Source organism: Lepisma saccharinum, chromosome 20 (genome assembly GCF_977018435.1).
Source record: "Lepisma saccharinum chromosome 20, izLepSacc3.1, whole genome shotgun sequence".
Classification (NCBI taxonomy): domain Eukaryota; kingdom Metazoa; phylum Arthropoda; class Insecta; order Zygentoma; family Lepismatidae; genus Lepisma; species Lepisma saccharinum.
Genome location: NC_139248.1, coordinates 66,315,235 through 66,327,555, shown reverse-complemented (window position 1 = coordinate 66,327,555; position 12,321 = coordinate 66,315,235). Strand labels below are relative to the sequence as shown.

Below are 12,321 nucleotides of genomic sequence, written 5' to 3'. Positions count from 1 at the left end.
CATTGGTGTATTCAAATGTTTCATTTTCCTTACAACTTCTGAAATAATAGGCTGTACTGCAACTTTTGGACCACCCTGTATATATATATAATTAATTTTCCACTGTTATACATATTCCAATGTAAAACGGCCAACGCTGTATTTGCAATTCTTTGTTAAATAAATAAATATAGAGCCATATTTGACAATCCTGTAAGCTATTCGGGAATACAGTGGAACCCCTATTTTATATTCCCATCTTTTACATTTTCCTGCATTATACATTCAATCCTTATGGTCCCAACATAGCAAAATGTTATTGAATTTTCCTTCATGTTAAGTTTTTTCAGCTTGGTTTCTAAAAAACGTAAAATCAAGGTTTCACTAACTCACTCATGTGTGGTTGCATGGAGGATTCTAACTAGCTTTGCTAAATCCTCTCAAATCATTGGAGAAGGTTTATGTTATTATACAGTTTGTTTAAAAAAGAATGACCTGATTTAAAAAATATATTAAATAATGAAATTATGTTACAGGTACCCAACAAGTTACAAAGCATTAAGTAAGTCCTAGAGTTTCACTCACCGTATTATAAATGCTCTATGTGCCGTACACCTACTGCATGGATAACATCAGGATGATAGGTGAATTTATTTCAAACGCATCTGAGTGTGTGTTCTGCCACAGAATTTACGGTGTGATTCTGTCCTTGGGCTCATCCAAGTCAATGTGTAATGGTGGAACAAAAACACGTTGTTTTACATATCCTCACAAGGAAAAGGAACAGGGTGCAATGCCTTGCTGAATTGGAGAAACTAAACACCTTCTGTTGCATGAACGCCATCTTGCGAATGACTAAGGTTAGCGTCTATTTGGGTGCTACTAGTCGTATCTAGAGGCAGTCGTTTAAAAAACTAGACCATTGCAGTTCAAGTAGCGCAAGTTTCATTCACTGGAGGTGTGTGTTTGCACAGATATAAGGTTTTAAAATCTGCTCATTCTTTTTGAAACACACTGTACTGTTTCTAGATTTTAACACTAATTGCTTCCCCTGGTTAGATTTTCATACGAATCACAATCTTGCTTATTTTGCAAATCTCCTTTTCCAGGTGCCTACATTCTTGTGGATCCCTAATCTTACAAAATTTTGGATAATTTGGGATATATATTGTATTAAACATTACTATATGTTTAACAATACAGTGAATATGATACAATTAAACTAGTATTACCATTGTTAGAGTGTAGTTGCTGTTATAAAGATGTAACAGTGTTTGAACCCCTTTCAATATTAGTACACTGTGGTGAATAATGTATGTCAGGGTGGCGACAGACCTGGAAAACCTGGAAAACCGGGAAAAGTCAGGGAATTTGAGGTGTCAAAAAAAGTCAGGGAAATGTCAGGGAATTTCGTCTTCATTGACTTCGAACATTCTTTTGACGAAAATTGTTATAACTCTGGCACTATGGGAGCAATCTACTTCCGATAAGTTTTGTTTTGCAGCTAAAACATCAACGCATGCAACCGTGTACAATTTAGAACACCGGACCGAGGAAGGGGGCTTGGGGGGGGGGGGCACGTCCCCCGAATTTCAATGGAAAAAACATAAAAATCTGGAGTTTGCCCCCTCTTCTCCCACTATTTTGGGGAGAAGGCGCGAACTTTAGTATTCTTTTCAAAGAATGGACATTACTCAAGAGAATGAAACATGTTTCATGTTCTTGGGTGCCATACAAGTTGAATAATAAGCCAAAATGTGATTTTTATTTTACGAAAAATAGGTAATTTGCATTTTTGGAGGAGAATTGTTATAACTCGGCCACTATGGGAGCAATCTACTTCCGATAAGTTTTGTTTTGAAGCTAAAACATCAGAGCATGCAACATTGTACAATTCAGAACGCCGAACCGAGGAAGGGGGGTTTGGGGGTGCGACCCCCGAATTTCAATGGAAAAAACAAAAATCTGGAGTATGATACATTCTTTTCAAATAATGGACATTTCTCAAGAGAATGAAACATGTTTCATGTTCTTGGGTGCCATACAAGTTGAATAATAAGCCAAAATGTGAAACTGTTTTTTACGAAAAATAGGTAATTTGCATTTTTGGAGGAAAATTGTTATAACTCGGCCACTATGGGAGCAATCTACTTCGGATAAGTTTTGTTTTGCAGCTAAAACATCAGAGCATGCAACCGTGTACAATTCAGAACGCCGGACCGAGGAAGGGGCGCTTGGGGGCATGACCCCCGAATTTCAATGAAAAAAAAAACATAAAAATTTGGAGTTTGCCCCCTCTTCTCCCACTATTTTGGGGAGAAGGCGCGAACTTTAGTATTCTTTTCAAAGAATGGATATTTATCAAGAGAATGAAAATGTTTCATGTTCTTGGGTGCCATACAAGTTGAATAATAAGTCAAATTGTGATTTTCTTTAATTTTTTTTTTATGAAAAATAGGTAATTTGCATTTTTGGATGAAAATTGTTATAACTCGGGCACTATGGGAGCAATCTACTTCGGGTAACTTTTGTTTTGCAGCTAAAACATCATAGCATGCAACCTTGTGCAATTCAGAACACCGAACCAAGGAAGGGGGGTTTGGGCTTTGGGGACGCGACCACCGAATTTCAATAAAAGAAACAACATAAAAATCTGGAGTATACCTCCTCTTCTCCCGCTATTTTGGGGAGAATGGCAAACCTTAGTATTCTCTTCAAAGAATGGACGTTTCCAAAGAGATTGAAACATGTTTCATGTTCCTGGGTGCCATACAAGTTGAATAATGAGCCAAAATGTGAAACTCTGTTCGGAAATGTGGCATGGATATGTTGAGGAGAGGGGGGAGGTTGGTCATCAATATGAATTTCCCAGGCTTGGTCCAGACCTGTGTCAGAGTTTCCACCCAAACATAAGAGTATGATTGTCCAAAAAGCACATTCATTTTGTAATCAGCACCATGATACCATATAGTACCATATGGTATCATCGGAGGAGTAAAGGTTAAGCCTCTAAATATTACAAGGAAAATGCATTGAATTATCATTTTTTTCTTGTCCGTATGGGAGTAGTAAGGGGACTTGTCAACAGATGGAGGGGATAGGAGTGGGTGGCGCAGTCCGATAGTTGGACGTTGTTGTAAGGCATTTTGTTGGGCAAACTGAAGGAACATGGAAACAAATATGTTCCATTGACACATTCGGTTTTTGTCGAATATCGCCACCCGACAGAGTATCTCACTACAACATGCGACAGAAATTCCATGGACTGCAACATCCAACAAAAATCGCATGCATAAAGAAGAAGAGCTTTACTGCAAATATGCTGCTGGAATTTTATTACTCTTCTGGCTCACTTCACCTTATTTAATGTAGCAGTGCTTACGAAGGTTTTCTTTCATCATCCTGACGTATTACTGGTTTCGCACCAGTTAACATACGTTTACAATGACATTGCAATATTCTTAGATATCAAGAAGAATCCACCCAAACGGTATATACAGGGCTAGCATAAATGATTCATTCGTTTTGAAAAGGCTATATTTTCAAAAGTATTACACGTACGCACATGAAAGATAGATGAAAAGAACCACAAACTCACCAAGTTTGTATTGTGTATTCCAGGTGGCAGCACGAGATCATTATCTTCTTCTATTATCTATTATTTCGCTGCCAAGTTGATATTCAGCGATGGAGCAACGTTCCACTTATCCGGGAACGTGAATCGCCATTATGTGCAATTCTGGGGCACGGAAAACCCACGTGCAGTCGTGACAGTTGAAAGAGATTTGCCAAAGGTGAATGTTTTCTGTGCAGTGTCACAAACAAAGATGTATGGGCCGTTTATTTTCTTCGCTGAGTAAACTGTGACCGGTAAATGTTACCTGGATATGTTGCAGTTGTGGTTGTTCCCGCAATTCAGTGCTGACTTTAGGGATTTTGTCTTCCAACAAGACGGGGCACCCCCTCATTGGAACATCCCACTTCGTGACTACCTATACGATGAACTTCCGCATCGCTGGATTGGGCGTATTTGTGAGGATGATCTAGCTTTGTTCCCCTGGCCTCCCAGATCTCCTGATTTAACGCCCTGCGACTTCTTCCTGTGGGGGTACGTTAAGGACCTTGTTTATGTACCCCCACTACCGCAATCCTTAGTCGAGGTCAAAGAACGCATCAGTTCTGCAGTGCAGACCATTGACAGGATTATGCTACAAAATGTATGGAATGAGCTCGAGTATCGTCTGGACGTGTGTCGTGTAACCAAACGGGCACATATCGAACATTTGTAAAGGGTGTATAAACTTGGTGAGTTTGTGGTTCTTTTCATATATCTTTCATGTGTGTACGTGTAATACTTTTAAAAATATAGCCTTTTCAAAACGAATGAATCATTTATGCTAGCCCTGACTATATTGAGTACTATCACGAAAAAGTGAAACATCAATCTGCATTGGTGAACGTTATAAAAATTTGGGAAGTGCATGCTCCCAACCTCAAATTTACTGCAACCATAGGCGTAGCTACGGGGTGTGCCGGATGTGCCTAGGCACACCCTAATGGGCTGCTTTATCAAAGAGAATTAAATACAGATGAAGACCCAGGGGGGAAAACGATGAATGTCGATTTTTCGCCCATTTTGAGATCGCAACGCCATCTGATAGTTCAGAAGCTGTACTATAAGAATGAGAACGGCCTTGGTTGTGAAACGATGAGAAGTGCCTGAAAAACGCATTATTATTTTGGCATATATTAACGTACTTATGAAAAGAAATACTTTGTTTTTCATTTCCTGGCAAATCGTCTCGAATGAACGTTCATCGTTTTTCCCCCTGGCCCTTCAGATATTTCAATGATAGAAAATAAGCGACAGTTTGTAAGAAGTTGAAAATGTCATTACTTGGCACAAACGTGTGCATTATCGCTGATGAAACGGGTGTCTATAGATTTTCGATTTCTTGACATCATTGCAGAAGGAAGATATTTACTGCATTCTACTCTGTGCTGCAGCGCCCTTCTTCTATACCTGTCACAAGCTGCACGTGGGAGAGAGCTTTCTCCAAGCTTACCCAACTTAAAACTAAATTAAGAGCAACTCAGAAGCAGGATAGTTTGGAAGCCCTGCTCTTGCTATTTGTGGAACAGGAAAAAGCTTAGTCTATTGATGTAAATGAAGCTATTGATGAGTTTAAGAATATTGTACCCTTTGACAGACGTCTCTTGTTATAGATGACGTGTATTTTGATGTATTTGTTTGTAACATTTATGAACATTTTGTGTGTGTGTAATTTCTATGCAATTTCATTTTTTCTACTACATATATTAAGAAATTTTCAACACTGTCATTTAGTGAATTTATATTCCTTTACAAACATCAGTGCACTTAAAGAGCCAAGTGATTGTGTTGCAAAATTTACTATTAAAAAGATGCAAGACCTCATTATTTTTGTGCACACCCAAATATAAAGTTCTAGCTACGCCTATGACTGCAACACTAGTATTGCAATGAAATTAACGCCACTCTCTGTCCTGTCTGTTTAAACTCGTGAGAGATGGTCTTTAATCTCTCACCGAGTGAAGTTAATGTCCAATATTATGAAATAAAATACTAATAATAAATACGTAAATATTTTAATATATTTACTCAAATCATTCAATCACTTTCTTCAAGAATTGACTTTTCTCTGCCAGCCCTGCTAAATTTTCACTTTCCATCTACTGATTTATACGAGGGGTGGACAGAAAGTAATTTCCAATTAGTAGGTGCATTGATTTTTCGCAAACGCCAAAACCGTGAAAAATGGTAATTGCTGCGAAGTTATGTTTAGGACTGTGCAGTGATGTCTGGACACATTTTTCGCTCGTTCGAAATATCGAAATAATGCGAATTTGGCATAAAATGCGAATTGTTGGTGTTTTTAGCGATTTTTTTTAAAAATAAATGTCCTAAAACAACGAAAAATTCCATGAAATCCAACATTCTTGTCTTTTCTAGGCCATATTTGTGTACATAGAACATGCAAGTTTTCCAACATTTTACTTGAGAGTAAACTATAGAGTTATACGTACATGGAATAATTCCGACAGCCACATTAAATCATTTATTTCCCACGATTTTTTCAACTTCTATCAAAACCATTTGCATCACAGAGCAAAGTGGCAGGGTTCTAACAGGAGATCGAGTGCGTATCTACCGTCACACGGGAGTGTGGAGTTAGGGCCATACACTTTCTTGATCACATCACCCCCCACCTTCAGCCGTGATCAAGAAAGTGTGGGGCCTAACTCACAGCCCTGTAAACCTTCATGGCAAAGTGCAGGGGAGCATTTCACTTTTACTTCCTCAAAAATCTGTTCCAACATATCAAACTGTCACGAAAATACGTAGACCATGTGACCTACAATTTAAAACAATAGTTTAAAAGCACAATGAAGTATTAAGTTTTAGTATATTTGGCAGAAAAATGTTCTAAAACAAAAACGCGAATTTTGGGAATCGTAACACTAGCAAGTCAAAAAAAGATAATGCCAATTTTTGGTGCCATAATATAAAGGTATCTGTCACGTGAGATTGATTGATTTTAATTTTTTGGGTGCGTCGCCACTTATGGTCATTATGCACCCTTCAGTATATATCTAAAATCCTTACCTTAAAATTAAAAAATGGGTATGGAAAATAACTTTCCCAAAATAACTTTCAAGATATCAAACTCTCGCGAAGAGGCGTAAGCCATGTGACTTACAATTTGAAACAGTAGTTTAAAAACACCATGAAGGTATAATTTCAGATATTTGCCAGAAAATGCGCTAAAATGAAAATGTGAATTTTGGGAAAAATAACACCGTATAGTAAAAAATAAAAAAAATAACAAAATACACCAATTTGAAAAAAAATAATAAAATATCAAGGTCCCTACCGATTAGGCATAAATAAAACATGAATATCAGTTGTAATTTATTGCATTAGTAACAGTGAGTCCTAACCTAATTTTTGGCATAATCACCACCATTGTTCTGGCATTTGTCGTAGCATGACACTAAATTTTATATGCCCATGTTATGTGTCTGACAGCAAAGACTGGAACTATCTCTACCGCAGTGTAGCTGTCATATCCTTGCCCTTCCAGAAACCTCTTCAGTTAAACAAAGAGATGAAAGTCGGTACATTCAAGGCCAGGGCTGTACAGGGAGTGGTCCAAGATCTCTCATCTGAAGTGACGCAAAGGACCCATGTGTACTCAGCTGTATGGGGTTGTGCACATTCGATTGGCCTTCCGTGAATTGTCTGCACCATCGTCTGACCATACTATCATTCATGACGTCCGATCTGCACAACTCACAAGATTGCTGGTGGCTCTGTGCCAAATTCTGAGCATGCAATGTAAGCTACATCGCAGTCAGTGGGAGACTTTATGAGAGCTGCAATCTTTAACCTAGAACTGTCCTAAACCGGCTGCATTTGCAACTGTACCAGATTACAGCTACATGCTACTTCTTCCTGCCTGTATGTGCGTGTCGCTGTCCGACCACTAGTGCTGCGTATAGGCACCATTGGAGCTTTTCAGGATGCCCCTCGTATATGAACTTTCAGAAGCTTTTATTATTAGTGTTCCTGTTTTATTGCGTGGTTAACTAAATCAGGTACCTATACAATGCAATTCTATAAATTCCTTGCGTTAGATTTCTACTACTTATATACCCTTTTCGTCAGCATTAATGGTATAACTGCATGTTGTCAGTTTCACAGTACTTCACTTGGATCTACTGTACTAAAGCAGAAATCCCATCGATAATGTAAGGAAATATGAGACTTTATTTTGTTCGATTCAATTGTTTCACTTATATGCAAGAGTTAAGTTGTTTGCTTTACAGAGAAGAGAGAAGTAGCTTTATGCATTGAAAAATGAGTCCGCACTCACAGTTTTTGCAAGCAGAGGGTTCCAAACCTCAGTGGAAATATCAACATATAATACCGAGAATGTATAAGGAGACTGATAAATTACAAATTGTATTTCTTAATCATTCACTCTTCACTCTTATCTCATTTAGTCATAACTTTAAAAATAATCAAGTATTTTATTTTAAACTTACTGCGTATGACAAAACTCCGTAATCCTTCCTTTGCTTGTGAATTGTAATAATTTTCCAAATTCACTATTTTGCAGTTTGAATTCAAATCATAGAGAAATTAAGTCAATTTCATAGAAGATAATATTGGTACTAACAAAACCATACGTGGATCTGTATGAGTTTATTATTTTCATTTGCAAGAACATCGATTTAGTTTAGTTTGTAATTGTCAGGGAAAAATGTAAATTTTGCCCTGGAAAACCTGGAAAAGTCAGGGAATTTCATTTCTGCTTGTTTGTAGCCACCCTGGTATGTACACTGGAACCTTGATTTTACATTTTTCAGGGAACCAAGCTGAAAAGAAAAACATAAAATTCGGCGAAATGTAAAATCGAGGAAAACGTTATAACACTTTAATAATTCTTGAAGCTTTCCTGGCGGCGAATATTGAAAAGGTTTTCTCGGGCAACCAGCCAGGTGATTTCCGGAAAGGCTTCCGAGCTTTCGAGAGCTAACGTCACTCTCATCTTCAGGGAATGAAGTGCAGAGATAAGTCAGGGTGACGTTATATGTATTTGGTGTGGGAGGGGCCCGGTGTAGGTGGCGGGCCAATCAGGTGGCATTTCTCTGACGTCCGCGCTCCCAGTCGACTATTGCTAACCAGGCTGGGTCCAGTTCAAGTCCCGTGTCCCTGTTGAGGTTGTCCTTTTCCCCGTGTATGGCTATTGCTTCTTTGATGAGACGGTCCCAGTAATTTGATGATTTATTGATGATCTCGGTGGTTGTGAAGTCAATTCTATGGCCCTCCTGGATTGAATGTTCTGCTAACCCTGATTTTTCCGGATGAAAATTCTTTATGTAGCTGGCGTGTTCTTTGCAGCGCTGTTCGATTTCCTCCCCGTTTGTCCAATGTAGGCTTTACCGCAGGCACAGGCGATACGGTAAACCCCGGGTGTCTTCTGTCCTAGGTCGTCTTTGGGGTTTCGAAGTCGGCTTCTGACTTTCAATGGTGGTTTGTGGATGGTCTTGATGTTGTGTTTTGAGAGAACATAACATTTTGCTATATTGGGACCATCAAGATTGAATGTACCTGGGTATAATGTGTGCAAATGTAAAATCTGAAAGTGTAAAATTGGAGTTCCACTACACATTTTATGTGCCATGTTATATCATATAGAATCTCTTGCATATGCAATAAATATTGATTATTATGTTTGGTATATTTTCAAAATGTACTAACAATCATTTCGGATAAACTGTAATTAAGAAGAAAGTTTTACAGAATATTTTGCATTGTTTTTAAGGTGATGTATGTGGTGTATGCAATGAAGTACAGTAGTAACTTTTCTCTTTTTACGTTGAGAATAAAGGGAGCATTTTTTCTTTTAGAGGAGAGAGCACTTCAAAAACACAACGGAATTTACGTAAACGAAGAAAATCAACTAAGTATGCAGAAGAGAGCAACAAGTCACTTGAATTGTCAGAAGATGAGGAATATCCATCAGTTGCTGGGAGTTCTGTTACCTTGACACCAGAAAAGAAGATTGTAAAGAAGGCAAAGTCTGCAAGTGACCAGAATGCTGCTGGAAAGAACAAACCAAAGAAACAAAATCTTCCTAGCACCACTTCGGAATCTCAGAACAAAGCAACCAGTGATATCTTAGAATCCATTCCTAATTCTAAGGCACGAAATATATCGATGGACACTTCCACAGTCTCCAACGTTTCCTGTGTTTCCCTTGATGAAGTAGGTGAGTTATTCTTTTATTCTAGGTCTTCTTTCAAAATTTTATATTGGCACACCATAAGTGATTACAAAAAATTTGGATCTTGATTTCCCAGTTCTTCAGGATCCCCCCCCGAAAGAGTAAAGTAAAGTACTCCCCTGTGCTTTAGCACCATGACATGAAGGTGTATGAGGGTGTGGATTAAGGGCCCCACACTTCCTTGATCACGACCAAAGGGGTAATGTGATCAGCACCATGTCCCTGGGTGCCTTAACTCCCCAGAATTGCCTCCAGGTGCCCACTTTATACGGCACCGGAGCCGCTTGAACTGGTGGAAAGAATCTCGGTTTTCCCCCACCGGGGATCGAACCTGGATCTCTCGCATGGTACTCAGATGCCCTAACGACTGAGCTACCGTGGTTATTTCCGAAAAAATTGGGAAATTCCAAGTGATATTTAAGAGTGGTTAATTCTCGATGTTTTCTGCTCTCTAACAAGGGACCTATTTGACCTTGAGGTCGCAAGTGCAATGTCTAAGTAGGACCATTTGAAAACATCAGCATGAAACATGGTGACAGCAAAATCATAGCTGCTCATGACTCACCATGTGCATAGGAGAACAATGGAAAGTAAATGCCTTGGAGCAACCTTCTATGGATTGTACGTGGTACACTTCACAAAATGTTCAAAACATACCTTTAGCTTGCACTATGAGCAACGAATGAAAAATGTTGTGCCACAGTGATCACAAAAGTTTGTGCCAGCAAAATCAAATGCGAACTCCTTGAGAGTTGTAAAGCGTTCAGGACAATCTGCTAGGTACCCACTCTTACAGAATGCATAGACAATCATACTGGTATAAAATGGTAATGAGAACTGATGGAAGGTGATGGGATGCAACCAAATACTAAACAGTCATCTGCCACTTCCTTCTCACTGTCTGAAATTGCTTGCGTCTGTTTGTCAAAATGTCAGCTTTGGCAATTGTTGCTGTACGTATAATGCAATGTTTGCTTTGTTTAGGACCGCCATTGCTTTGTTTTGATGTTGACACTATTGGCACTGTTGTGCTGTATGCTTTGACTTTGCCATTCGACTACATCTCATTTAGTTCACATTCGGATACCTCTCGTTGTGCCCCCCATTACTTTTAGCAGCCAATATCGCGCTGTCAACACCATTGGGCGATTGCAACCTCAGAGTCAAATAGGTCCCTTGTAAGTGTCTGAAACTTTATAAAAATGGCAGTTTTTATTACAGAAACATAAAACGATCATTTCAGCAATTTTCACAGTGTCTGGAAATTTCGAACATATCCCATCCTGAAAATGCAGGGTCTTAGTCAAGAAATGGCAAATTTTTCCCATCCATGATTCTAGAAATTTCCCATCCCAGCCCAAAAATGTGTATCCCCTCACTGCTACTGATGGTGACTGTTATAGTCAAAACATTACAAAAGTAAATATTCCGAAAGAATCAATATGAAATTTGAGCCAATATTGATAAAATACTCTGCCAATCCAATATGGCATTTCAAAGGTTCCATAATGAACCAGAATGGTTCATTCTAGGGCTGAACCAGAACCACTTTGAACTGATGCCAATGCTCTTATTGATTCCGTTCCTACCAATACTGATGTTTGAAAAATGTAATAATAAGAAAGTTGTTCAAAATATTGATTAATATTAGTGTGTTAATTATGTGCATCATTTCAAGAATTTTGCTTTGTAATATTCAAGACACATCAGAAAATGAAAATACGTGTTATGTAATTAGGGTGACCAGACGTCCTCTTTTATCCGGACATGTCCTCCTTTTTTGGAAAGAGTTTAGCATCGACCATAGCACATGTGCTGCATCAAGACTGCTTCCACACTTAACGATCATCATATTAAGTATTCGAGCAATGCTCACCTAGCATCTGAGAGTTGAACAAGATCACTTACCCGATTGAGTCATTAGTGGCGGTGTGCGGGAACCAGAATAGCCGGTACCGAGAGCGGTAAAAAGAATTTCCCGTCCCGATTTCGGGGAATGATTTCCAGACTTTTCAGGATCCCGAGCAGTCAGGAACTTTCAAATGGTCATTTTTAAAAGTGGTTAATTCTTGATGTTTTCTGCATTGTAAGTGTCTTGACATTTTTCGGAAATTGTAAGAAAAAATAATAATAAAATAAAAGACAGTGACGTAAAATTCGTGAGTTCCACAGCGTCGGGAAATTTTTAAACATTTCCCGTCCCGAAAATTTCCCGGCTTGGTCCTGAAATCGCGATTGTCTCCCATCCCGACCAAAAAAAGTTCTGTCCCGCACACTCCTAGTCATTAGCAGGGTTGCTAAAGGTCCAGGAATTGTAAATAAATTCAATTCCAGTTCCGGAGAGAAAATCAGCATGCGTAAATGGGTTCTAGACCGTAAAGAACCTTTTTTTTTCTGTAATGTATTTAAATTCGGTCCAGGAACCTTTTCCCGGGATCAATTTAAATACGGTCCAGGAACCTTTTTTACGCAACATGGACCGAATTTAAATTGTGCAAGATAAAAGGTT

The 12,321-nt window shown here is 38.7% G+C and overlaps 1 protein-coding gene across 1 annotated transcript in view; it reads left to right on the top strand.

Moving 5' to 3' along the window:
- The window catches only part of LOC146003499 (uncharacterized), a 38,872-nt gene that overhangs the window by 8,365 nt on the left and 18,186 nt on the right, over positions 1-12,321 (top strand). Inside the window, exons 3-4 of the mRNA XM_083141788.1 lie at positions 3,601-3,808; positions 9,436-9,797. Of these exons, the coding sequence (XP_082997914.1) occupies positions 3,601-3,808; positions 9,436-9,797 (570 nt within the window). The remainder of the gene's footprint in view (positions 1-3,600; positions 3,809-9,435; positions 9,798-12,321) is intronic.